Below are 25599 nucleotides of genomic sequence, written 5' to 3' on the forward strand. Positions count from 1 at the left end.
TCCATTAAGTTGAATTATGCTACTTGATGACTCATTGCTTTTCTGAAGTCTGTCAATTATTCCTATTTTCCATAGCTGATGTTCATACTAGCTGTTATAGCAAGAGTTAAATGCCTAACCTGAGGTGGGTGAAATACTAAAAAAAAAAATTCCAATCAACAGGATTGTTATCAGGCTAATACAAAGCCTGCTGTTGATCCGATCATATATCAGCTGTGTTGGAGAAGGGAAACATCCAAAACCTGCAGGACTCCGGCCCTCGAGGACCGAGTGTGCCCACCCCTGTACAGGATACCAGGTGAAGTGGGATATATGGGTTGTGGAACTTATTTGTGCCTTTCCTTTTTGTATCAGTTTCACAGATACAGAGACTGAGTGAGACGAATCCTTGTAGTGGCGTATAGAAGGTTTATTTATTAAGACCTACATCGGAACTACGTTGCACTTGATAAGAAGTATACTGTAATTATGATTGGCAAACTACCCCATTATCCAATGTACATAACAACTGCATATTTCATATTCTGCTCAGTCAGTAGCTCTGGAGTCCGTCCGTGCAAGACCAAACAACCTTGCTCCAAAGTGCCAAGAGGATTTTGTTCTCAAATATACAAAAGTTGATTAAGCTGACCCACCAACTGAGCTCCATGTTGTACTATATTTTATATTTATCTGTAACAACACCCTTCACTTGTTCTTTATGGTCCACGGAGCAGCACTTGAGTCACATGCCCACTGAAGTTCAAACCAGTAACATTCCTTGTTGTTGTTCTCCCAGTAGGAAAGATGTTTTTCTAGCCTTATTATCTCCAGTTATTTCCAGTTCTTATCACAGCTAGAGGAGGCTAACTGCTGGTAGATAAACATCTGGCTAGTAAACATCAGGATGGACTATTGCAGCAAGAGATGGCGTATTATACAACTCAATGACTGTAAAAAAAAAAAAGTGATTCCCCCCCCCCCCCTCAACAGTGGAATTTAAAATATGGTTTCTCTCTTTCATTAACTTACATAGTCTGCGAAGGGGGAATCACAATATGTGTCAGATTTTGCTGCTGCTCTCAAGAGCCTCCATGTTGCTGCTATTTCTGTTTTTGGCCTTTAACTGCAGGAACCAATAATGGAACTTCGCTATGTACCCTCGGGGTTTGTCTCAAGTTTGCATTTTCCCGCTTTGTGTCGGCTAGACATCTGCTGTAGTTAGAAATGATGTACAAATGTAGCGAGTATAAGTAAAAATTTTCAGAGAAGTAAATATTCAAGTAAAGTCACTGAAAAATATTGTAACGATGACAATGGTGAGGCAGCGCACTATGGAGTCACAGGAGTGTCAAAATTAATAGTAACTACAAAGACAATCAATAAAATAGAACATTTACAAATGTAGTCTTATCAAAGCAATCAATAGAAGAGAAGATTTATTACTATTAATTTTGGCGCTCCTGTGACTCCAAAGCGCACTTTTCCAGCATGCTTTGCAGCGCTCCTTGTAAATAGTTTTGCCCTTTATTTGCTTTGTTGTAAATGAGCTGCGATGTCTTTGCCAATAACAGCTTTTTAATTTAAAATGTGCAATAGGTTACTGGTCGGAGGAATAAAGCGATTAACAGCCTGAGCAACTGTGTCATCATTTAACACATTATATGCGTTACAAGTCCAGTAACCAACCACAGTTGATTTGTGGACAAATAAATAGAAATTCAACATCACCATAATCAGCCATTGTATTAACCACTGTCAAATTCACAACAGGTCCAACACGATTGACCTCGTGCTCCCTTTGTCTCACCGTTTGGAGCAATAACAAAGCACGACTTGAAAAAGGTCACAGACGCGGTGCGCCAAGCACGTGTGACTTACGTCACAGACAACGCCCTCATCCGGCCCGCTGACGTCAGCGTGGGCGACGCCTCCTCAGTTGGTCTGCCTCTGGCTGACAGCTCCGCCCAGTCGGCTCACAGAGACGAGAGCCAGCCCTGTACACGTGAAAAAAGCCTACCGCTCGTTCTGCGCTAATTCGAGTTTAATCGGACATATCACGTTAGTATGGTGGCTTTTTGAAGAAAAGGCATATGAAGATGGCCCAGAAAGACACGCTTCTGCATCTCTTTGCTGGAGGGTAAGTCATTGTAATGCCGCTGCCTCTAAACGGACAGTTCAACACATCTGTCAAAAATAAAATAAATATAAATAGTAATGTTAAAATAACAGTGTTTCGGTAAGCGAATAATTCCTGGGCTCATACTACCGGGCCGCTAGCCGGCGCGCTAACTGGTTAGCGCCAGCTAGCTGGCGTTAGCATTTCATTATCATTTGGAGCTACCGTTTTTCCTATGTTCTTCCATTATTATATATATATATTTCCCATACAAACGGGTTGCCTTAAGAATACTGTCTGTGTGTTTTAAACTCATTACACCCCTAAGGAAACGTACTTGTCATTCAGTCACCCGGCAGGCAGCATCATGCACATATCGCATGATTCGTCCTCGGATATTACCGAGCTAAGCTTAGCACGCTATATATCAATCGTGCGTCCAATTCATAGTTGATAACATTGCGTTTTGTGCTTGAAATGCTCCATTAAACTGCCACTGTGAGATTGAAGTTTAGCTAGCGATTACTTGGCACGATGGCGGATCGCACGGGCTGAAGTCATCTGCTGTTATGCAACGAGGCTGTTTTCCAGCAGCTTGCTGCTGGTGGACAGAGAGAAGAACCATAAATGTTCCTTGTAGCGCTAAGGGGAGGAAAAATCGTCACTTGCCGAGGTGACTACAAGCGACACGCTCGTGTTAAGGTCAAGCTTGAACCAAGGATGTTTAGTTAAAATGACGCCATTTTACCCTTGAAAAGTCACGACAACTTTGGCAGTGGCTTCAGTTACACCAATCAACACATAAGTGACAAGATGGTTATCGAAATTGTTAGTACTTTCTTGCAGAACATAGACCAGTTTTTCCCGACAAGGCACATATTTTATCATTGGGGAAACAATTGTGTCAAATGTCGCGAAAAGTACTATAAATACTCTGAAATGAATGACTGCTTCTCATCTCAATTTACTTACCATTTGTGAAATTAATGTGTTGTTGAACACAAAACTATGATGGTTTTCTGTTGAAGTGCAACAGGTTAATACGCAGGCTAGTAAAGCACATTTGATTATTCTGCTTGTCATTAACACTGAAAACATAGCTAGATGTGCAAAGATGCATTATTTGTAGTAGATGAATAATACACGTTGATGGTGAAAGTAATTTGTTTAATAATGTGGCACAAAAATAAATTAACACAGTGTTTCCCACACCATGTTAATAATACTTGGGTGGGCCACCCAAGTAAACTGGCCACCACCCAATAAGTTTAAACAAATATATTTAAGACAAAAACGTGTCACGACCGGATATACCACATGTAATGTTAGTTTGCCGTCACTTTGTGAATCGTGAGGCTAGAGTAGACGTAGTAACAGGACTGAGACCCACCTCCCGAGTCCACCCACCCAAGTAGATTTCAAATCTGTGGGAAACACTGAAATTCACTTTCATCACAAAGTGTAACTGAATGCTCTTCCGTAACTGCCCGTGTAAATAGGAATTGCAGCTGCTCTGAAATGCAAGCCAGCATTAATTACATGGCAAATGGGTGAAAGATAACACCTAAACAAACCGAAATACAATTATGCAAGTGACATGGATGCATGGATTTAACTGCAACACACTTTCAACTGCCCAACAGAAAAACAGCTGTAAATGTGTTCAACCAATGTGGAAAAAAGTATCTGCACAGTTGGCCCATAACAATTAATCAAAGCTGTCATGAGCACATTGCATGGTAAGACACAAAACATTAACTCAATCTGAACACCTAATTAGCAATTATCCTGGACCATCAAAGAAACTCGTTGCTTGCCGGTTGGCAGTCGGCAGCTATAGTCACAACTCGTGGGGCAGTTGCCTTGTCTAATTTGCAGTAGTGGTATCTGTGTGGAACCACCGTATCAGTATCGAGGCGTCCCTAACATGAACTAAATCTACTGATCACTTCCACTATAGCAGTGTTTCCCAGTATTTATTGAGCCAAGGCGCATACCAGTTTATATTGGAAAAATGTCACCGCTGACAAAAAAAGTGACAAAAGTATATACTCTATGTATACTGAAATATTGATAATCTTGTCTCTCTTTTGTTACAAATGTACTTCCTCTGTGCGCAATCTGGGCCTGGCTATTTGAACGTAAATGTTTTATTCATTTGGAATTGAAGAAAGGCACACACATAGATGAGAGTTTTCGGAACAATTAAGTGAAATTTATATCATTTCCTGTGGCACAGTGTTTAGGAATCACTGCGGTAGGTTATGTGAAATGATGGTTTTCCTCCTAAAAAAGGAAACGGGTCACCAAAGGGAAAGCACAAGTGCAACGTTATTGACGCACACTGAAAGTCCTCTGGTCTTGTGAGGTACGCTAGCAGCTCGCGTGACCAGACTATTTAGGTCTTGTGGCCTTCAACTGCAAGGCTTCCATATTGGGAATTAAACGGATGTGTTGAATACGTAATCAAACATAGCAACTGAATAATGTACGTTTTCCCCCTTCATATCGTTTTGCAGGTGTAGCGGTACAGTGGGAGCCATCGTGACCTGCCCCTTGGAGGTGTTAAAGACACGACTACAGTCCTCCGGGCTCAACTTCCGGCCAGTCTTCCAGGTCCAGCTTGGCACCCTGAGTGGGACTGGGGTCATCCGACCAGGGACTGTTACGCCTGGGCTGTTACAAGTCTTACGGTAAAATGACAAGCCCCTATCAGCTCATGTTGCATTGTGCAATTTGAGGCATTTGCAGTTCTCTACACACGGTGGGAACACTTTGTTCCTACACATGCACATGTAGACAGTACAATGTCATACTTACTGCTACTTTAAAGACTTATGTAATGTCGTAGTCAAAGCCCAAGGAATATCATAAGGAGAGCCTCCTTGTATTCTGTATACAGTCCACTTAGCTACTTTTTCTGGGAGTACAGTAGATGCCATTTTTTGAATCTTTCCTGGTTAAAAGGCTGTGTCATAGTCTACCAATGAGGGCCACTAATCTTGTACATAAAGCAGGATTAAGTACGCGGTATACTGCCTGCTCTTGTTTGGTGTTCCTAAACAGCTGCATGCTGTGACACACCATCATTCTCCACCAGACACCGCTTCACATGTACTATAGCATATTTATGGCCCTTTTTTTTTTTTTTACAAGTCTGCTTCAGGGAAGAATGCAAGAATCTACAAGGAAATATATATATTTTTAAATAGGGTGCTGTAGCGACAGTGTTAAATTATACCCAGATGACGGAGACTGCAAACTGGTCTGGTATGATGTCAAGTGAGGGTTGAAATGTTAAGGCCCAAGACACCCAAACAGATGATAAAATAGTCTCAAATCAATGGGACACATGTTTGTGTACCAGTTCAGCTCTCAGGTGGTTTTAGCGCAAGTGTGTTTTTCTCTCTTATGTGTACAGTTACAGTATGTGCTGTCTTTGCAATGAATGACTGGCATTTTTTACAGTGTACCAGATAACACATACAGTGGTAGTATACCTTGTCAGCCATAAACAACCACTAGCCAGTGACTTCAAAACGGACAGTTTAGTTTTGACCTGGCTGTTGTTGTAGAACAGGTGTTTTGTAAGTGTAAGAGCATTTCAATGGGTTAATACACCTTTTGGGGGGAACAGGGTGTATTTTACAGAAGCCAAAAACACAGAGTGCTTTGCTTCCTACCACATTTAATTCCCAGCCATCTGAGTTAAGAAGGTCACCCAAAGTTAAAAAGATGGGTGGTGGGGTTGTGTAGCAGATGAGCCAATTGCATGTGACTTGGGGGCTATGTGTGGATTTGTCCTCACTCGTCGCTATGGGCGGGCCATAGAGGTCCGTGCCCGCCCACCAAGATGATTTTGCCGCCCCCCCCCATTTCAGGCATGTATCACTAAAATGGTTCTCCTTTTTTTAATTACTATATTTTTCATTCATTCTGTTTCGCACTCTTATGTCCGAGTGTCAGTAAACGCAACACTGGTCTCGCGGTGGAGGGAGGTACGTTACATTCAAGTTGGCTGGCTGCTTGTTTTTATTGCTGCTACTGCTCGCCGCCGGTGAATTGTTTTTGTTTTCGGCGCCGGCTATGGCCAACAGTAGCCGTTTGTTCAAGACAAATAAAAAGCCTGACATACCCAAGCTATGTTTTCTGGCGGCATTTTTGCTTGCAAGATGTCACAACAGCTGCTTTTCCACCAAGCCCAGGATCTTTGAGTTCTGGGTAAAGGAAGTTCTTGGTTGTCCAAGTTCCGCAGGGAATTTATTATTTTTTCCACAGCGTCTTAGAGTTCTCTGTAATGAATTCAAATCAGTTTGATGAGCCCAGCCGATTTAAAAACATTGTATTTATTTTTGCTTTTATTTATTTATTTATGCATATATGCATGTTTTTTTTGTTTTGTTTTTTGCATTTATATTTTTGGGGATTACATTTTTGAACATAATTTTTTTGTATCTGTTTTTATTTTCACTTTTAGTCATTTATTTAGTCATTTATTTTTTAATTTTGGCAGTTTTAGTCCTCCATAAGTGCAGCCCGTCCGCTCAAAGTTCCAGCTTGGCTCAGCAAGACCCTGCTGCTGAGATAGAACTCTGATGTCTCCTGGGGAATTTAATTACCCCGGAAATTTTTGTTGGTGGAAAAACGCGCAAACTGAATGTTACCAAGGTAAATTGAAATGTTCTCCAAAAGTTCCGGCGGTGGAATAGTTTGATTGCCGGTCTTATCTGCAACAGCCATCACAGACTTACTTATACGTGCCAATACGTCAATGTTGGCATGCAAGAGTCAAGTACATTTTGACGCTGGCGCACAAGACAAGTGAGGAGAGACTACATTCGTGTCTGCAACTAAAGAGCCACTTGGAGAAAAAAAAAACACGAGCGCCACATATCGTTTGGGTATCTAAAATGAGGTTGGATTTTGCTTTGCTTTTTTCTTTTGAATTCTGCTGCAGACATCGTTTAAACGGGTGGCCCGTTCGAAGCGATATGTCAGCGCATCCGCCATATTAGATGTGGCAATTGTAATTGACCATTACATCGGCAAATAATTAGTAAGATTGAGTTAGAATGGGATAATATAAAGGTAATGGTCCGTTATTAATCCAATGAGTTGCGGCTTGATGATACGTCTCCAAGAAGAAAGTGAACAAGGCATCTTTACAAATAGCTTCACTTTGCCTCATCCAATATGGCTGCGGCGTCAACGTACTACGACGGCGTTGCCGTCTACTGTATATGTATGTACTCTAAATGCCGTCTATGATAATACTGTCAGCGGACACCATTCAATGGATAGATGCACGGTAAATGCTCACGTGAATTTATCCAAATATATGGGGCAAGTTAATGCTGTCTGTAGGGTGTTCATAATAAATGGGCCCACCCTTAAGTCTGGGTTCTGGTGACTGGTCTGGATCTGTCTCAAGGAAGCAATTCTGATGCAACACTTCATCATATTAGGAGAATGTTATAATACCCATTCTATTAGTAGAACAGGGCATTATTTCATGAATATAAGTTTATGTATTTATTTATTTTTTTAAATAATCCAAAGACAATCAAATACATAGTTTATCTTTGTATTGACCGACTATTTTGTATTTCTTTCAGATCAATCCTTGAGAAAGAGGGACCAAGATCTCTTTTCCGTGGTCTGGGGCCAAATCTTGTTGGCGTGGCTCCCTCAAGGTAAAGCAAACGCTGCGCTGCGGCTGCACATTAGCGTTTCTTCCTTATTTAGGCAACACCTGCCATGCTTACATAATTGTATTTTTGTAGCACAAAGTCGAAGTGGCAATGTGGCAACGTGACGCATGCCAGTTGGTGCGCAAGTCACTGTTTACACACTATGAGATGTCCTTGTACTCAAAAACAAAAGCACCAAAACCCCGAAAGACAAAACTTTAGATTACACACTTCTAAGCTTGATTGCCCTAATGAACAAGAAGCTCTTTTAAATTAATGAATGAATGTACTGTATTTTGAACATGTTGTATAAAGCAAAAGCAATGTTCTGAAAAGGAGTAGGAAGAAGTTTAAACTTTTTTTTGAACTCCTGCCCCTTTGTAACTTAACTTATATATAACACGTAGAGATATAAATGTCTAATATCCATATATATACTACACATGCATTATAATCTTGTCCATATAGACATGACACAAAAAACATCAAATCATCAAAAATACATATATTTATTCTTGTTTCGTGTAGCCTTTTATATGATTTAATTCTCTATTCCTGCTAGTTATTCTTCAAATCTTGGCGTTTTGTTTATATCATTCTCCATCATTATGACGGCAGTAACACTTTCTATTCTATTGTATACTATTGTAAACGTCCTCATTTTTAACGCATCACAAGTGTTTTATCCATTAATGCTAGTGCTCCCCTGATCCACTAGCCAACTTGGACATGCTCCCATTCAGACCAGCCCTTGTGGCTACTGGGGCTCTCGGTGCTTATTCAGCCCATTCTGGCGCCATCGCAATACATGCTCTCCACAATCCCATCATGAATGGCCCTATAAAACTACACTCGCATATTGCACAGCTTGAGAATTTGTTCACGTGTTGTTTTGTGTGTGCGTGTGGTGAGTTCTCACCAGTATGTTCTCCTGTGTTTCAGAGCCATTTATTTTGCGGCATATTCCAAATCCAAAGAGCTTTTCAATGGGATGCTGGTTCCCAATAGTGGTGCTGTACACATGTCCTCTGCTGGTATTGCAGGTGAGCCTCTATCGAGGATATTGTCACACACAGCTTCAAAGCAGTGTCATGTGATTCAGCAGCCAGTAAAATGTTTTGGCGGGCTTCAACATTAATTCTCAGGTGTCTTAAAATGGTTTACAAGTAGAATAAACATTTTGTTTGTCCCTCAGCTTTTGTGACAAACTCCCTGATGAACCCCGTCTGGATGGTGAAGACCAGGATGCAGCTGGAGAAAAAGTGAGTACGGCCTTAAGTGCACCTTAAGTGCTTCTGGGCCTGCATAGAGTAGACCAGTGGTTCCTAACCACGGTGTGACGGCATATTTGGCCCTACGCGGCAGAACCCCATTGAAATGGACCATTGTAAAAAAAAAAATATATATATATATATATATATATATATATATATTGATAGTTAAATAATATTGTAAAACACAATATGAATACTCTTCGTATGGCTTGGCTGGGTCTTGCTAATTTAGGTCAACTGTTACACTGTTAATCTGCAACCTTGCAGATTGAAATTTCAAAACCAGTGGTTGACCTTTGGCCACTCATTAAAACTGGTTGTTGAACCATGTGCACTGAAAGTTATTTCATTCAGGTTCGGAGGCATCACTGAGTGTGTGGCAGGCTTTAGTGTATTGTGAGAGCTCGACGGGTGTGTTGAAGTAAATTACTCAATTCAATTTCATTTCATTCGTCCAACTTTTTTGTTTCTTCTCAGGTAATTCATCTTTGTTTAACGTTCATCCATCTATACTTGTGACATAGTGACAGGCAGAACAATTAAATGTTTCTTGAAGTTACAGTTGGAGCAAATAGTGTGTCATACAACAGAATAATTCAAAAGTATTTGTGTTAAACTGAACAGTAAAAAATACATTAAGCCCTTTTATGACATACTTTGTTTGGTGGTATTCTGTAAGGTTTTTGTTCTTTTTTTTCTTCAATATAAAGTATGTGCCTTGGCTCAGTGACGTTTGGGAAAGCCTGGAGTAGGCTATATGAACGCAGGTAGTCTGTGTGTAGAATGGCGTTTACAACAGAAGCCCCAACCACCTGACACTTTCTTGCTGTCCTTGGACTATTCACTACGTGACTCTGAGCTTGTGATCTGGGTCCGTAAATACACAAGCGCTGACGCATTGGCCAGTGTGCAGACGAAAAGTCTATATTTACACTTGCATGTGGAGGGTTGTTGAATATGCAAGGTCACAGTATTTATTTTTTGGTTTACTTGCTTGCTTACTTATTTTTGTTTTAAGGAAGAAAAAACATTTTTTTTTTTTTTTTAAGCAAATAAGCATCATGCAAGTCAGGAAAAGTCTTGGGTGACTTCAAGCAAAACGCCGTGATGGTTTGTTATTCATTTAACTCTAAGGTTAGAGATTGCCAGCTCTTATATAAGAAAAGGATAAACCCAAGATTAATATTTGAAGAGCTCTTTTTCAAAACACTATAAATTCCACCAGATTATTCTGAGAAAAATTAAATTTTTTGCACATTGTAATCTGCACCTTTTGTAAACATGTCGACAGTCCCATAATAATTGTTATGATAAAATCAATATATGACATACACTATAGAGAGATAGATGAACATAAAAAAGAAAGATCATATTTTTGAAAATGAGATGAGGGGTGAAATTGGATCTGTTACGCTGCCCAGTGGTTGCTGCTCTACTTTGTTCCACAAATAAAAAGAGTTTTGATAAAATGTCAGCCTCTCCTTAATAAAATAAAATCAATTATATTGTGATTATTGTCAGTAATTGAAGGATGCTTGTGTGACTTTTCAGAGCCAGAGGAGAGAAAAAGATGAATGCCTTGCAATGCGCCCGCCATGTTTACAAAACAGAGGGCGTCCGGGGCTTTTACCGCGGCCTGACTGCATCCTACGCCGGCATCTCTGAGACCATGATCTGCTTCCTCATCTATGAGACGCTCAAAAAGCGGCTCGCCGACCACCAGCTGGCCTCGCCAAATAGTGAAAACGAGAAAAGAGCGTCTGACTTTTTGCGCTTGATGATGGCAGCTGCTTTCTCAAAAGGTTGTGCCTCCTGCATAGCCTACCCACATGGTAAGCGCTTGTTCCAGGCACACTTCCTGTCACAATTGATTTCAGCACCAAATGACCTAAAAATCATGTATTGTTTGTCTCCACAGAAGTGATTCGGACTAGACTGCGTGAGGAAGGCAGCAAGTACAAGTATTTTTTTCAGACCGGGAGGTTAATAGTTTTGGAGGAAGGCTACACGGCTTTTTATAGAGGACTCATTCCACAGCTAATTAAACAAATCCCCAACACAGCCATCGTCCTGTCCACGTATGAACTCATTGTCCATCTACTGGGAGAGTCAAAGTAAAAAAAAAAAAGAAGAAAAAAAAGGCGGGGTTTTCTTTCCGGCAACCGTTGAATGCCGCACTATACCTGGACAGTTTGAATTGCAGCACGTTCATGTCAGTGTGGTGCCTGAGAGACTTCTATTTTGGAACTGAAGCGACTTGTTCTGTTAGCACATTGTTTATCAAAATGGAACCAAAAGTTGCTAACCTGTGGGGACAAAAACAGGCCACCTTTACAGATTACTTTTGTTAAATTAACTAAATTATTTTTAGTTTTGTTATTTTATTTCTGTTTCCTTTGTATTATCAGTGATAGCCGAATTCGATTACACGAGAATAGAGGTTTCTCATGTAGTTATTATGAAGGGAAATTATTCAGCTAAAAGCGCTAGTAGTAATAGCGCTGTTGTCACCTTTCAATGAACACACTCAACATTTTGGGATTACTATAGTATGCTTGTTTTCAAGTTAGATTTATAGAAAAGAACTGAATCATATTTTCTTTAATACATATGAAAATATATTTACATTACCTCTTAATTTTTTGTGTGAAAAAGGATGGTCACGTTTTATTTACAATATGACAAGTTTGATGCTTATTTGACAAGTGAGTCAATAAAATGCATTGAGACAAACGCAATGTTTTTTTTTCTTCGTTTTTCTAGTGACATACATATAACTTGACTAAATTGTGTGCTGTACATTGTCGTCATGGAAGATAATTTAACTTTGGCCAGACTCAAATTTTCTTTTTTTATTGGACACATTTGTGAAAACATTTGTCTTTTCAGTTTTTAATCCTGCCATTTCTCCGTATGTTAGTACTACAAACATGTGTGCATGTTGTTTGGAGATCATATCAACTGAGAGGAGATAACATATACCACAGAAGCCTCTGTGCTCATAATGACACATTATTATGAGCGTTATTATTATTAACTTGTATCCTGGAAAATTATGGGTAAGGACAGCCTAATTTACTGAAAAACCTTCCTCCTGTGTTGGAATACTAATGCTTAAGTTATAATTGCATTAAATATTTGTATGAATAAACTTGTAGGCCATAAACATTTATTATTCACCTTGTGTAGCATGATGATTCTTTTGCCACTGCACCAACTAGTTCATTATATGCCATTCGTAACCCCCGAAATGTCAGATAACAGTACAAACAAAACATGATGGTAATTTGTGAGAGTGCCATTTGTGGCACAAGAGAATGTATCACACTACCGGAAAAAAAGTAATAAATTGAGCACCATTTATACCCTTAAAATTACATTAGTTTTGGTTATTTAATATTAGAAACCACTTGCAGGTCAGAACGGTGTACAGTTCAGTAAAGAATTCTGAAGAATACATGATCTGTACAATATTCAAATGAATGAAAAAGAGCATAAAACTGAACGTGCTTCATGCGCCACGTGACAACGCACTGCGCAAACCAGTCAATCGCGTGCCATTTGTAACCTCGTGACGCTGAAAACAAAACAGCGTGACTACGGTGAACGTGTCGATAATTTGCTGCTTTGTAAAAATCAATGAAGAGCTCAATATAAAGGAATAAAGGTGCAGTTTGTTTTTGAACACGGGTTACGGTGTAATGCTGATCCCTGGCGGCCGCCTCGAGAACCGCTAATCTCCCGGGCCGGATGAATTCCACTCTTGACACAACATATTCCCGACATGGACGTCATATTATTGTGACGGCCACACTTTCGTCATTACTGTAATCGGCGTCGCTTTTAGGAGCAGAAATGTCTATCCCTAGTGTACGTTACAGCTGTTTAGTATTAGCCACTTAGTTAAAGCGCTCCAAGTTGGCACTTAGTCTACTTTGCTAAACTAAACTAGCACATGCTGTGTGTTTCTAGCGTCCTCCCAACACTCCACCGGCCGGGCATCATCATTCCGACCCTGCTGTTTGATGGAAGGGTGAGGGGGAAACGATGCTAACGTTCCTCTGCATTCTGCTAACGGGTAAGTTTAGGCTGCTAATCGAGGCTCGGTTTGGCTAACGTGCATTTAGTTAGCCATGTTTATGCTAATTACGCAATCTTGTGGGCTGCCTCCCATCGTTGAGCAATTTTACTTGACAACGTATTGTATTAGTTAGGTGTTCCGGTTTAAATGACCATTTATCTCTGTTGTTTGTATAGCACCATTAGCAGCTTCTCTTTAAACCTTGTTTTAAAAGGTTTAGGGTGTTAAGCCTTACTGTTAATTGAGCATTGGTACTCTACCCGAAGCCCAGACCTGCAGGCTTGAAACCCCAATTCGAAATCCTAACCCCTGTTTAAAAACCCTAACCCAGGCTTGAAACCCTAATATGAAACCTTAACTATTGCGAAAACCCTACTTTGTAACACTAATAAATAACTAAGAACCAACAGCTAGTGACTTTAAATGTTTTAATATTTGTCTTTTGGGTAACACAAATTGCGATAGAGTAACATAGCAAAAATCGACAAATCAAAGCTGTTCTGTGCAACACCACCACCACCAAAGTTTTCCATAGTAACTTTTGTAGTCACAACTAGTTATTTACATAGTATGGGGGGTGGGTGGACAAGGTGCGGTGAACACTAAGTTTCCCAATATTTATTGGGCCAAGGCATACATACATCTTACATGAGAAACATCTTATGGCACACCACCAAACAAACCTGTCACAAAAATACTGCATACTGAAATCACGATGTGTGTCGGTGGCAGAAGAACATTTAATTGTTCTGCCTGACACTGTACGTAACATCACTGGCATAGATAGTAAAATAAAAATATTGTTTTGGAGTAAATAAGTTATACTTTTTGAACACCTGACCTGACCTCATGGCACACGAATGTACCATGGCACAGTGGTTGGAATCACAGGACCAAAGGTAATCATCATGAATGAACAGCTTAAAGCGGAAGCCAAGTCAAAAATTTGCTTTGCAAAATTTTTTGGAGCTATTATGAACGTTATGTGACCAAACCCATAAAACGAGAGCTGTGGCGTTTGCAGTGCAAGCCCATGGGCACTTAAATGTACATTTCAGTTGACAGCAGATTGCTATTTGGATGGCTGAAAACGGGTGCATTAATCTGCTTAATTGTTATTCCAAAAATGAAATATTAATCATATTACTGTGTTTATACTAGTGGGGGGTGCACTGCATACAATATATTATTGCAAAGGACATTTTTGACTTGACCACCGCTTCAAACCAAGAAGGAGAATTTATTGCCGTACTATTGTTCTTGTTGGGTGTATGGTTTGTTTTCAATTCAACAACACAGTGATAAGAGTTGAAATATCTGGTTATGTGATGATAATTTAGTTTCTCATTTCATCACAAGGTTTGTTAGGCGTTCTGCGGGACAGAGTCACTGCCTTTGGTAAGCCAAGATCTTGGAACGAAAGTGCTCTCCCTTCATACGTAGCGGTACACCGTGGTCCTCCTAAATGTTGTTTCTGGCCCTCAGACAGTATCAGACTGGCGGATGGGGAGAACAAATGTTCCGGCCGGGTTGAGATTCTCCGTCATAACCAATGGGGCACAGTTTGCGACCGCGGCTGGGACCTGCGCGATGCTGACGTGGTGTGCCTGCAGCTGTCGTGTGGCTTGGCAGAGTCGGCCCTCCATGGGGCGGCTTTTGGTGCGGGAACGGGAGAGATCTGGCTGCGGCACGTTCAGTGCACTGGACACGAATCCAGTTTGAGCCGCTGTGCCGTTGTCCTCCATAGTCACCAATACTGCACCCATGAAAATGACGCAGGGGTGAAATGCTCAGGTGAGCTGATAAGGTACTTTGTGTGTGTTGCGCATATGTTTGCAGTTCTTAAAAATACCTAAATAACGGTTGCTCCAAATTAAGAACTTTCACTTGTTTGAGTTGGAGTCATCAGCAGTATCACATTTTGAACATGAAGAAACAACATTCGCTGTGTGCGCACCCCCTCGCAAACCTTAGCTGCTTAGTGAGATATGACGGACTTTAGTGTTTTAGGTTAGAGACAACATCTCTCACCATGAACAATTTTGAGGGTTATTGCAATTTCGGCCTATGTGTGGAGTAAACACCACTAATGTGTTCTTTACTGAAATATGTCACCTTTGTGATTGCCGTCTGTTTCGCACACAGGTACCCTTTTCATGCCCATCCTCTCCCTGTTGTCACCCCACAACGTGTTCTCGTCCGGAGAGACGGTTCGGTTCAGTTGCAGCGCCATGCCGGGTCACCACGTCAGCGAATTCCAGCTGTACAAGCACGGCGTGTCCGCGCCCGCGGTGACGCAGAGGCCGGAAATGAGTCAGTCACGGGTGGAGATGACTCTGCCCAACATCAAAACTTTGCAACAGGGCAGCTATAGCTGTCGCTACAGGATCAGAGACAGCTCACCTTCTCAGGTGCTCAGCTCTCCACCAAGCAACCCTGTCAACATCACTGTGGGTAAGTCACTTACCGGTATTTGTCATCCAACAATCACCCATTCACATTTCACATCGGTTCAGTTTTTTTCCCCTTTTGGGTTTAGTCTAAGGCACTTGTTTCCTAATTTTGTTTTGATTAAATTTATTTTGCTCTGCCAAATAGACAGCGTCTGCAGCATGTAATAAATAAATACATATGACAGCAGAGCCTTTTTATTTATTGATTGACATTTAATTATATTTATATATTTATTTTTGTATTTATTCCCATTTATTTATATATATATATATATATATATATATATATATATATATATATATAAATATATATATAAATATATAAATATACATAAATAAATATATATATATATATATATATATATATATATATATATAAATATATATATAAATATATAAATATACATAAATAAATATATATATATATATATATATATAAATATATAAATATACATAAATAAATATATATATATATATATATATATATATATATATATATATATATATACATGTTGTTTTTATTTTCACTTTTATTTATTTTAAATTTTGACATTCTTGGTCCTCCATTTTTCTCAAGCATGTCCTATATTGCTATTAAAAAGAAAATGCATTCATCCTTTTTTATATTGCTTGTCCTGCCCTGCCATCCCATATATAAAATGTGTTTACCATGTTTAGATGCTTACGTCTCTGTCAAATTGTATCCAAATTGAAGACAGAAAACGCCGCTTATGAGTAGGGATCATCATGTAACGATATCTAATCATCATCATGATGCAGTATTATCATGATACAATAATTATAATTACAATATTGTGGAGTGGTTGGCGATAGTATAAAAAAGCTCACGTATAAAAACTTGCGATAATGCTATTAACATTAACGTCCCTATGTATGTATGGAACCTGTCTTGTTAAAATCGGCGTATAGTCTTGGCCACTGTGCTGCAGCTGTTTTAGGATGTTAGTCATCTTTATGTAGAGGGGGGAAAAACATTTGAGGGGGTCATGAGGTGCCATAATGAACATCCAATGTCCAGATTGAAGAGTGCAGGGGACTCATTTTGATCCTTGGAGTTTGAGCGCTCAGAATGTCCCACTTTAATTCACGTTTTAATGAACATTTCACAGTTATTAGTGTATCGTTGTAAAATAGATTATCGTTCCCGCCAACGATCTAATTGCATTTCATCAAAAATGAAATTTACAATTGAATGTGCTTACACAATCACAATCAGTTTTTGAACAAGTATGAGAACATAAAATGGACAAAAAGACAAAAAGGAACCAATAGGCAAGTGTACATGAAGTGGGATAAGACATTATACAATTAACAAGGTACATTTACCAAATGCAGTTAAACATGCAAGATTAAGGCAGTTAACACTGTACTTCCTGTTAGGGCTCTTATTTTGAAATCTATTATAACCACTTCTGTTGCCCTACTTAACTGAGGATGCTAACTTGATGACAGCAACGGTAATCATCGGAGGCATTCCCATTACTTTACTTTAGACATTAATGGCTGTGTGATGTTTTTTCGGGGACACAAAATTTACACTGTAGACAAGCTGTACGTTGTCTACTATGTTGAAGTACAGTGTCATTTCTTTAGTGTTGTCCTCTTGTCCCATGAAAAGATCAAATCTAATATGAGGGTTGTACTAAGTTCTTGAAAGACCCGTTTCTTCTTCACTGTGTTCACAGTGGAACTCATGACCCCTCAGCACTGGTACAACACATCCTCCGAGGCCCCGGCTGGTTCCGTCATCAAGGGCCACAGTTTCAACATCACATGCTCCACACCGCAGCCGTATCCCGGAGGCTCCTTTCAGTTGCGTCTCATCCGCCCCAATGGCACGGTGCGCCAGTCTCTGCCGGCCCTCAGCCCCTCCGTCACGTTCACCTTCGCCGGTGCCCAGAGCTCCAATGAGGGCTACTACTACTGCCTGTATCGGGTTCAGCTGGGAGGACGCACTTTTGTCTCCAGAGAGAGCCAGGCCCTGCCCATATCTATAAGAGGTGACATTTATTTGGCTCCCTCGTTATGCATGTCTAGCACAGAAATCAGTCTGTAGAAGCTGCCTTTTGTTCAGTTCAGTCTACTTTTTGTCCCAAAAGGAAATTGTCTTGCAGACAGTGTAAAAAGACCGTTAATGATCCATTAAAGCAAAAAACAAAAAAAAGTCTTGTCAATTTGATACACCAAGAAGAAGAGTGGTTTGTTAACAAACGCTCTGAAATTGGCATGGGTAGATAATAGATTCTGACAGCATGATAACCGCGAGCAAAAAATATTCTGGTAAATAATAAATCATTTGAACACAATCTATCATATTTGTAAACAAATGTAGAATCTTAAGTACCCGCTGGCACCGTGTTTTTTTTTTTTATACCTCAAATCTCAGCTTGCTGTCAATTCTTCTTTCCTGACACCATACCGTACATTGACCACCAAATAAGATGTTGTTCTTATATGTCACTGACATCAAATTCTACCACTTTCAGACCCAGATCCAGTTTTGAGTCCAGTGATGATCAGCTGGCTTGCATCTGTTCTGACATTTGTTGTCGCTGTCATCATAATTATCGTTGTGGCTAAAGTGCTGTGCAACAAGGAGAGGAAACCCACTGAACTGGAGCGAGAGACCAGATCTTGTAAGTCAGTCGTTGTCAAAAAACAACAACAAAAATACTTAGCTTACCAAGTATCACCATTTTGACCAACATTCAAATACAGTAGTGTACTAGGCTATATGTTCATAAAAAATGAGACAGCAGTTATTCCTACAAATATATATTTGACATAAGCCACTGTAACACAATGGAAATATATAGTACTTAAAAGTAAACAAAGAAACTTAATTTGTACTTGGGCAGTGATTATTTTGCATACCACCACTGTAGATAGAGCTTGTGTACCACTGCTGAGATGCATACATGTTTATGTTAAGTGAAATCCAGAAAGACTACATTTTTTAAATAAAAATAATGATGTAAGTCAAAAAAGGTTGTCTTTATTGTAGTTTTATTTATGAAGAAAATGCATTCTTAAATATCACTGTTAAAAATCACTTCCAAAGAAGTACTGGTAGAGAGCCAGTTAACTTTGTTACAATTAAAAATCAAGTAACCAGTACAGTAATGAAGTTAGTTAATTTTCAGTAAAGGTTTTTTTTTTTTTTTCAACATAGCAATACTGATCCAGAGTTGTTGTTTTTGCCGCTATTCACCAACCCACTGATGTTTTATTTATTTAAGCGCTAAGACGTTTCACAAAAATATGGTCGTCTTCCATTAGGGGATTACAGCTGTTTATGATGCATGTCCATTTTCATGGAATCCAAAGTATTTTTTTTTATAAATGCTTGGATGAAAGTCTGACACACACTTCCATCAACAGGTGTGGAAAACACGTATGTTGCCTTATCAATTAACAAGCTATGATGGTGTATGCAGTCAAGAACATCTCCGAAGGTATGTGCATGTTATGAATGTAAAAAAGTTGAATCTCATTTTATTGAATTTGTTTGTTTTAGTCTGCCCTTTTGTAAAGCACTCACTGTGGTCACTGTGTCCGATTTATAACCAAATATGTTTGTAATGTGTCTTGTGTCGTACATGTCTTGTTTTAGATGTTGCTGTCGATCGCTGAGAGACGCCGTCCGTGTAAGCAATTAAAATGGAGCATGGGTTCCCGCTTTACAACACTAGGAAGTGGACGGTGAAAGGGCTGCGGCTGATAGATTCATGTGGCACCACAGAGTCAGTTGGCTTGGTCAGCAATCCCTGCTACAACCACTTGACAGTGTAGATGCTACAAGGTTTCTACTATGTTTAACATTTCAGATTTCTGTATGTTTCTGCATCGCCACTATATCTGCTAGCAATCCAAACATTTGGGCCTTGATCTTTAAAGGAGATATATTATAACATTGATTTACTACTTGCATACAAGTACTCAACAAAAATATAAACGCAACGCTTTTGTTTTCGCTCCTTATTTTTAATTAAATGAACTCAAAGATCTAAGACTTTTTCCACATACACAATATCACCATTTCTCAATCTGTGAAAATGACCACTTCTCCTTTGCCGTGATAATCCATCCCACTTCACAGCTGTGCCATATCAAGATGCTGATTAGACACCATGATTAGTGCACAGGTGTGCCTTAGACTGCTCACAATAAAAGGCCACTCTGAAAGGTGCAGTTTTGTTTTATTGTGTGCAGTCTCAGGCACACCTGTGCACTAATCATGGTGTCTAATCAGCATCTTGATATGGCACAGCTGTGAAGTGGGATGTATTATCACGGCAAAGGAGAAGTGCTCACCACCACCGATTTTGACTTGTTTTTAAACAATATTTGAGAGAAATTGTGATATTGTGTATGTGGAAAAAGTTTGAGATCTTTGAGTTAATTTAATTTAAAAAAAAAAAAAGGCGCAAAAACAAATGTGTTGCGTTTGTATTTTTGTTGAGTATGTTTCCTTTAACCAGGCCCAAATGGATACAAACAGTAGCAAAATATATATATATATCAATGTTTTGTCTAGTTGTAAAACAACCTGGTGAACATTTAGTGACACACTGGAGCAAGTGATCAGTTCATAACCACAAAATTAGAACCTTGGCATTTCTCAGGTTTCTTTTCTTTATTGTAATGATTGTATTAATGTGACATTTTGGAGGTTTGTTTAGTTACGTTGCAGTGTCACTCTGCAGTAACTATGTGCGACCAGCCACGCCACGCCACGCCACACTACGACCACTTGCAAAATCAGAATAACAACAATATCCAATACTAGAGCTGTGATAAAATATTCTGCAAGGTAATGGTTAGTTTTGATTGACATTATTATTGTACTGTAGTTGTAATTTGTACCTGTTGTGATGAATATTTGGGTCACCTCAGTTAATTACAAGTCAAATTTAGGAACCACTCTAAATGAGACAGATTAGTGCAAATTAGATCTAGTGAATTACGTTTTAACAGTTTCATTCAAAACTGAGCATCAAAAGTAAGCATCGTTATACAGTATTGTGTAATGGTTGGCCGGTGTACAGTAACAGAACGTTAACGCTCCAGCAGGCCACAGCCAGCTGCCAAGCAAAAAGTTGCCTATTGAAAGTTTGTTTCAACACTGAGCAAAAAAATGGCTGAATCATTTACATAAAAACTTGGTGAATTTGTCAGTAAAACGGCAAACAGGGTTTTGTTTGACTTTAATTTAGACCTGTTGGACACAACAGTTCTCCAGTTCTGTTTTTGAACTTGTTTCCTATGCTTATATTAATCTAAGCTTTGCACATTACTCTATGCGCCTGAGATGACTGAAATATAGCCATTGCGTTCAAAGTCGGTGTTTAGGCACAATTCAGCGTTAATGCACTTGTACAGTATTTAGAGATGCTACCTTAAGTAGCAAAATGTGACTTTTTTTTTTTTTGAACAGATTTCTATTAATGACAAACTCCACTAATTTGTGTATCTGGTTGCCAAGAGCAACCATTTAAATTTGAAAATGCTTTTATTTTTTAATCCAACCAACCCAAATGTCATTGATGTACATTGCTGCATTTCAATGTGTAAATGTCACTGTTGATTAAAATGTTTTTGTTGAATTGAATACGTCCCACTTCACACAACTTGGACTTTATTCTGGCAGCAGTTAAAACCTTGTGCTCACAATAGTACAAAAATAATCAAAGCCAAGAACGTCTCTAGCACAAGTGCAGATATTCGTAGCTATGGAGTTGAATTAAAACAACATGCAACTTGTTTGTTATAAAACCACTGAGGCACTTAATGTATGTTTAACTCGTCTACAACAATGAATAACACTGCCGCCTTCTTATTTGGTCACAAGACGCTTAAGGGCATTCAAGAAAATAAAACCTCTGTGATCAAATGTCATTTAAAGTAAAACGGCCCCATGAAGTGGGAATGATTTTTCTGAAATCATTCTATTTTCCTAGTGTAATCATTTGTTTCCATGTTGGAGAAAATAAGGTAGAGGAAGACTGCTGCGATGAGGAAGAACACCAACTGGACCCAGACTGGGATGAAGCGGGACGACTGAGGATCTTTGGGAACGTCTTGATGAGTTTTCTTGGGTGTTGCTCTCAGCCTAACGTTAGTGTATGGGGACGCTGTGTCGTAGGTGTAGCGTCTAAAGACCAACAGGAAGTTTGTCATACACTTGCCAGTAACTTGATGCTCATTAAGACCACAAAAAAACATTAAAATGTGTCGGAGTAATACTTGATCAAATAGTATCTGATTTGACACTGAAGTGCCCATATAAAGTCAATTTGATGCAAATTGACTACATCTAAAATGCGCCACATTGCATCACTAGCATAACCAGAGTAGGAAAAAAGACTACTCCTAATTTGTAGACAAAATACTCACCAAGGTTATTGTCATGAACGAAATAACAAATTAAAACAAGAAACATTTAACGAAATAAAATTAAAAACAAGCAGGTTTTTTTGAAAAACGATAACTAAAACGGCATTGTATGTTCACAAAACTAACGAAAACGTACGATAATCATAGCGAAAATATCATTTTTGTAAATATTTAATATGTAAAACACGGCTTTGATAGTTATACGACAGTTGTACAGCCATACGGCAAGGTGCCGTAACGCGATGATGGCGGCCTCAAAACAACAACAAAAAGCTTGTTTGTTGTAATTACGAAAGTTGGGAGAAAACGGCAGAACATAATTTAGGATTATTTTGATGATGATCGCGTCTCGGACGATGCATGGTGACGGAAACGGGTCTCGTGCGGCATTTTGCTCAAGGGGAAACCCCCCACGAATAAGTACATTTGAGAAATGTGCACAAGAAAGTGCACGGAGAATACCTGGACAAGCTAACGTCTTTGCAACCATCCCCTGATAGCAAGACAAATTTCCAACCAGGCAAAAAGACTGCTGTGACCATAATGGTATTGTGACTTTTGAAAATAAATAAATCTTGCACTAAACAAACAAGACTATATAAAAAATAATAATAATTAAAACTACACTGAAACTAAGCATATTCCAAAAAAATAATACTAATAATTTTTATTTATTTTTTAACTCTTCTAAAACTAAATAAAACAAACTAAATAAAAACTAAACTATAATGAAAAATCCAAAACTATAATAACACTGATACTCACTCTGGTTGAACTTCCCTCTCGGTCCACTCTGGTCTTGCACTCATGTAAAGCCGACCACTGCAGATACAAGTGCACACGACTTGTCAATCCAAAAAATAAATAAATACATTTGTGGAAGGACCCCCGCCCCCCTGCCAGTTTCAAATAGTCCCCAGTTGTAATTCTTCTGTCAAAATACACAAAGGAAGAATTGCACTATACCTACACATCCACTGTTAATACTGGTTGAAGACATTTTCTCTCGCCTACTCGTGTACACAAGCCACTGCTCACCCCGCCCCCTGTACTGACTTCTAGTTATGACAAGTGTGGGTGGATCCAGGGCATTCAGACTGAATTGGAAAGCTAGCCCCCATAAAAAATGAGGCAAAATAATTTTTGTGTTTTGACTTGAGGAGCATTTCTTCACCAAGCAATTTAAAAGTAAATTTTCCATTGTATGTCTGTCCCCTTTAACATTTGAACACTACAGCAAACAATTATGTAATATAACTTACTTGTCCTCTGGGAAATCACTCTTGACCTACAAAAAGACAAATGGTGGTGATCAAATCTTGACAATAACCAGAATACAGAAATAAAGATACCCAAGTATGAAAATATTCTACAGAGATATAAAATGTGCATGTCTTACTTACTGGTGTCCTGTAAACATATGTCAATTCCTCCTCTGAAATAGGGAGGGGAAAAAACCATTTTGTTATCAAAACAATTAGCTAATCAATTTAGAGATTACCAAAAAGCATCCTGCTGGATATCTTGGAAATTTTCTCATGCAGTCGAACGCCTTAATCCAGGGGTGGCCAAATTAGGTCCTCGATAGCCACTATATAGCCTGTTTTCCATGTCTCCCTCCTTCAGCACAGCTGAATCTAATGATCAGCTCAACGGCAAGCTTTGCAGAAGCCTGATAACGATCCTGATCATGAATCAGGTGTGTTAGTGGAGAGAAACATGGAAACCAGGCTGGATAGTGGCTCTCGAGGACCGAACTTGGCCACCCCTGCCGTAATCCATCGAAGTTGACAAATTGTGCCACAAAGTGGCAAGTGGGGTCTACACACTGATCTGAGTATATGACTGGATAGCCGAGAGCCCCTACACGCCCGTGCAAGCCGTTGAAGTCACAGGGATGCCATCTTGCTCCTCCCATCTCGTGAGCAGACTACTGTATACGGTATACGTACAGATTAGACATATACAGCTCATAGGCAGTTAGTATAGAGCCAGGGGCAAGGGGGTTGTGGTGGGGTGGTCACTATTTTTTAACAAGTTAAAAAAAAATTAGCAAGTGGATGGTATGTACTGCTTTGAAGACCCCCCTTTTCTTTTACCGCTCAGTTCCTTAGACCCTAATATTAGATTTGGCAGAGGCATCTTTTGTTGAATTACAGTTATGATGCTTTAATTGAAAAAAATATATACAAGTTTCCTCCTGTATACATCATTAAGCATATAATTTATACATGTATTTAAGACAAGTTGTAAAATGTCTGAAGTCCTCTTGTTTATGTTTAACAAATTTAAAGCATTATAAATCATGCTGTTTCTACTAAGTATTGTCTCAAATGTTTTCCAATTTCGATACTGTAAATGTATAGTATCATATGCCGAGAAATGTTTCTTGGGAGGATCAATATGGCGGCGTCGTGACTTCGAAAGTCTTGGCCTATCGGCTATCCAGTCATATATTCAGATCAGTGGGTCTACAGGACACGCAAGGTGGTCTGTTTGTAGGGCTAGATGATATAGCCTTAAAATAAAATCTTGGGTTATTATTTTTTTAATCACAAAGATACAATTTTATTGTTTTCCTCATTGCTTGTGGAAAACAAGTGTGGACCTTATGTTTTCTGTTGAGCGTTTCCGTTTCTTGAAAAAATGACTTGTTGCATCGTGGGATACGTTTTTTTTTGGGGGGGGGGGGGTCTATGGGCGAGAACACTTTTATTCCTGCAGCAGATTTTTTTAAGTCAACATAATACATAAATGAAAGGAAGAGATGTGTATTAAAACCACTTTACCTTCTTCTCTGTAGTAGGTTTTGTCCGGTTTTGTCAACGAAGCTCTTTTCCCTTTGACCATCGCTTCTCTAATTTTCTTCTCGTACAGACTTCGGGTGGACTCTTGAGTGCAAGAGAAACATATCGAACGAGAATAATAGCGACGAGAAACCCAGCGATAAACAATCGCTCACGTGTAAATGCTCACCGACGACAGGACCATGTTTTATCCCGTATTCATCAAGCAGGTCGCTGATTTCCTCCGCAGACTTGGCGCTCAGTGTATACATAATGGATATGTAGGTTATTGCATTACGTGTCGTTAATATCGTGCGGTCTCGGTTGCTAAAAATAAATACAGTAAGCTTGTCAGTCCTCGCCGAACCAGCTGGCGCTCCTTTTTATGTGCCGATTGTCCTCCGTGTACTTTCCAGCCCAACGGTGTCTAGTGTCTACACGACCGCTCGTCTTTTTTCGCCCTGATTAAAAACAAAAAAACAAAAAACTATCGCACCGCCAGAGTGTTTATTCTATATTTTATCGCGCTTTTCCCTGCCATAATGTCAGCCTGAGTGAATGTTTCTTCTAAACCACCCCTCTTGTTTTCCCTGATCTTAAAAGCAATCGCACCTCTGGAATGTTTACTTCCGCGTTCCTCCCCGCCCTTACTGTTGTCTTCTCGAAATGCAGCGCCGCCAAGTGGCTCCTGGTGGGCTCGGGCAATGGTTTCATGGTCTTGTTATGTAAAGACAAAATAATGTCCTATGATAATTGTTCAGAGGATTAAACATAACAACATTTATTAATGGAATGTATTA

The 25599-nt window shown here is 39.4% G+C and overlaps 3 protein-coding genes across 4 annotated transcripts; 2 read left to right on the forward strand and 1 right to left on the reverse strand.

The window, feature by feature from the left end:
- The first annotated feature begins 1928 nt into the window (after window positions 1–1928).
- slc25a33 (solute carrier family 25 member 33) lies at window positions 1929–11800 on the forward strand. The gene is made up of 7 exons (XM_086069478.1): window positions 1929–2119; window positions 4618–4791; window positions 7714–7791; window positions 8731–8831; window positions 8984–9050; window positions 10614–10894; window positions 10981–11800. Exons 1-7 carry the CDS (start codon window positions 2073–2075, stop codon window positions 11178–11180), a joined length of 948 nt encoding a protein of 315 aa, XP_085925604.1. The 5' UTR covers window positions 1929–2072; the 3' UTR covers window positions 11181–11800.
- An 851-nt stretch (window positions 11801–12651) lies between these two features.
- On the forward strand, window positions 12652–19717 carry LOC147178520 (uncharacterized). 2 transcript variants are annotated; one of them, XM_086070328.1, is made up of 9 exons: window positions 12652–12729; window positions 13035–13140; window positions 14503–14541; window positions 14629–14937; window positions 15289–15597; window positions 17303–17617; window positions 18104–18253; window positions 18999–19072; window positions 19231–19717. In XM_086070328.1, exons 2-8 carry the CDS (start codon window positions 13110–13112, stop codon window positions 19040–19042), a joined length of 1197 nt encoding a protein of 398 aa, XP_085926454.1. In that variant the 5' UTR covers window positions 12652–12729; window positions 13035–13109; the 3' UTR covers window positions 19043–19072; window positions 19231–19717. The 2 variants fall into 2 exon arrangements, with proteins under 2 accessions (XP_085926454.1, XP_085926453.1); XM_086070327.1 differs by lacking the exon at window positions 12652–12729 and adding an exon at window positions 12762–12932.
- A 1521-nt stretch (window positions 19718–21238) lies between these two features.
- LOC147178521 (uncharacterized) lies at window positions 21239–25432 on the reverse strand. Its single transcript, XM_086069696.1, has 6 exons — window positions 24990–25432; window positions 24803–24904; window positions 23417–23448; window positions 23276–23301; window positions 22779–22835; window positions 21239–21771 (listed from the first exon to the last, which is right to left on the reverse strand). Exons 1-6 carry the CDS (start codon window positions 25069–25071, stop codon window positions 21561–21563), a joined length of 510 nt encoding a protein of 169 aa, XP_085925822.1. The 5' UTR covers window positions 25072–25432; the 3' UTR covers window positions 21239–21560.
- Between the last annotated feature and the right edge of the window lie 167 nt (window positions 25433–25599).

The sequence above is a fragment of the Leptonotus elevatus genome, chromosome 2 (genome assembly GCF_054856555.1).
Source record: "Leptonotus elevatus isolate MCC_2025b chromosome 2, RoL_Lele_1.0, whole genome shotgun sequence".
Taxonomy (NCBI): Eukaryota; Metazoa; Chordata; class Actinopteri; order Syngnathiformes; family Syngnathidae; genus Leptonotus; species Leptonotus elevatus.

Excerpts from the sequence above, each read along its gene's own strand:
- slc25a33 (XM_086069478.1), top strand. The coding sequence starts at position 2,073 with ATGAAGATGGCCCAGAAAGACACGCTTCTGCATCTCTTTGCTGGAGG. Across the intron at positions 4,792-7,713 it reads GGGCTGTTACAAGTCTTACG|ATCAATCCTTGAGAAAGAGG; the intron begins GTAAAATGACAA and ends TATTTCTTTCAG. Across the intron at positions 9,051-10,613 it reads AGGATGCAGCTGGAGAAAAA|AGCCAGAGGAGAGAAAAAGA; the intron begins GTGAGTACGGCC and ends GTGACTTTTCAG.
- LOC147178520 (XM_086070328.1), top strand. The coding sequence starts at position 13,110 with ATGCTAACGTTCCTCTGCATTCTGCTAACGG. Across the intron at positions 13,141-14,502 it reads CCTCTGCATTCTGCTAACGG|GTTTGTTAGGCGTTCTGCGG; the intron begins GTAAGTTTAGGC and ends TTTCATCACAAG. Across the intron at positions 14,938-15,288 it reads CGCAGGGGTGAAATGCTCAG|GTACCCTTTTCATGCCCATC; the intron begins GTGAGCTGATAA and ends TTTCGCACACAG.
- LOC147178521 (XM_086069696.1), bottom strand. The coding sequence starts at position 25,071 with ATGTATACACTGAGCGCCAAGTCTGCGGAGGAAATCAGCGACCTGCTT. Across the intron at positions 24,905-24,989 it reads AAAACATGGTCCTGTCGTCG|AGTCCACCCGAAGTCTGTAC; the intron begins GTGAGCATTTAC and ends CTTGCACTCAAG. Across the intron at positions 23,449-24,802 it reads AACCTACTACAGAGAAGAAG|AGGAGGAATTGACATATGTT; the intron begins GTAAAGTGGTTT and ends TCCCTATTTCAG.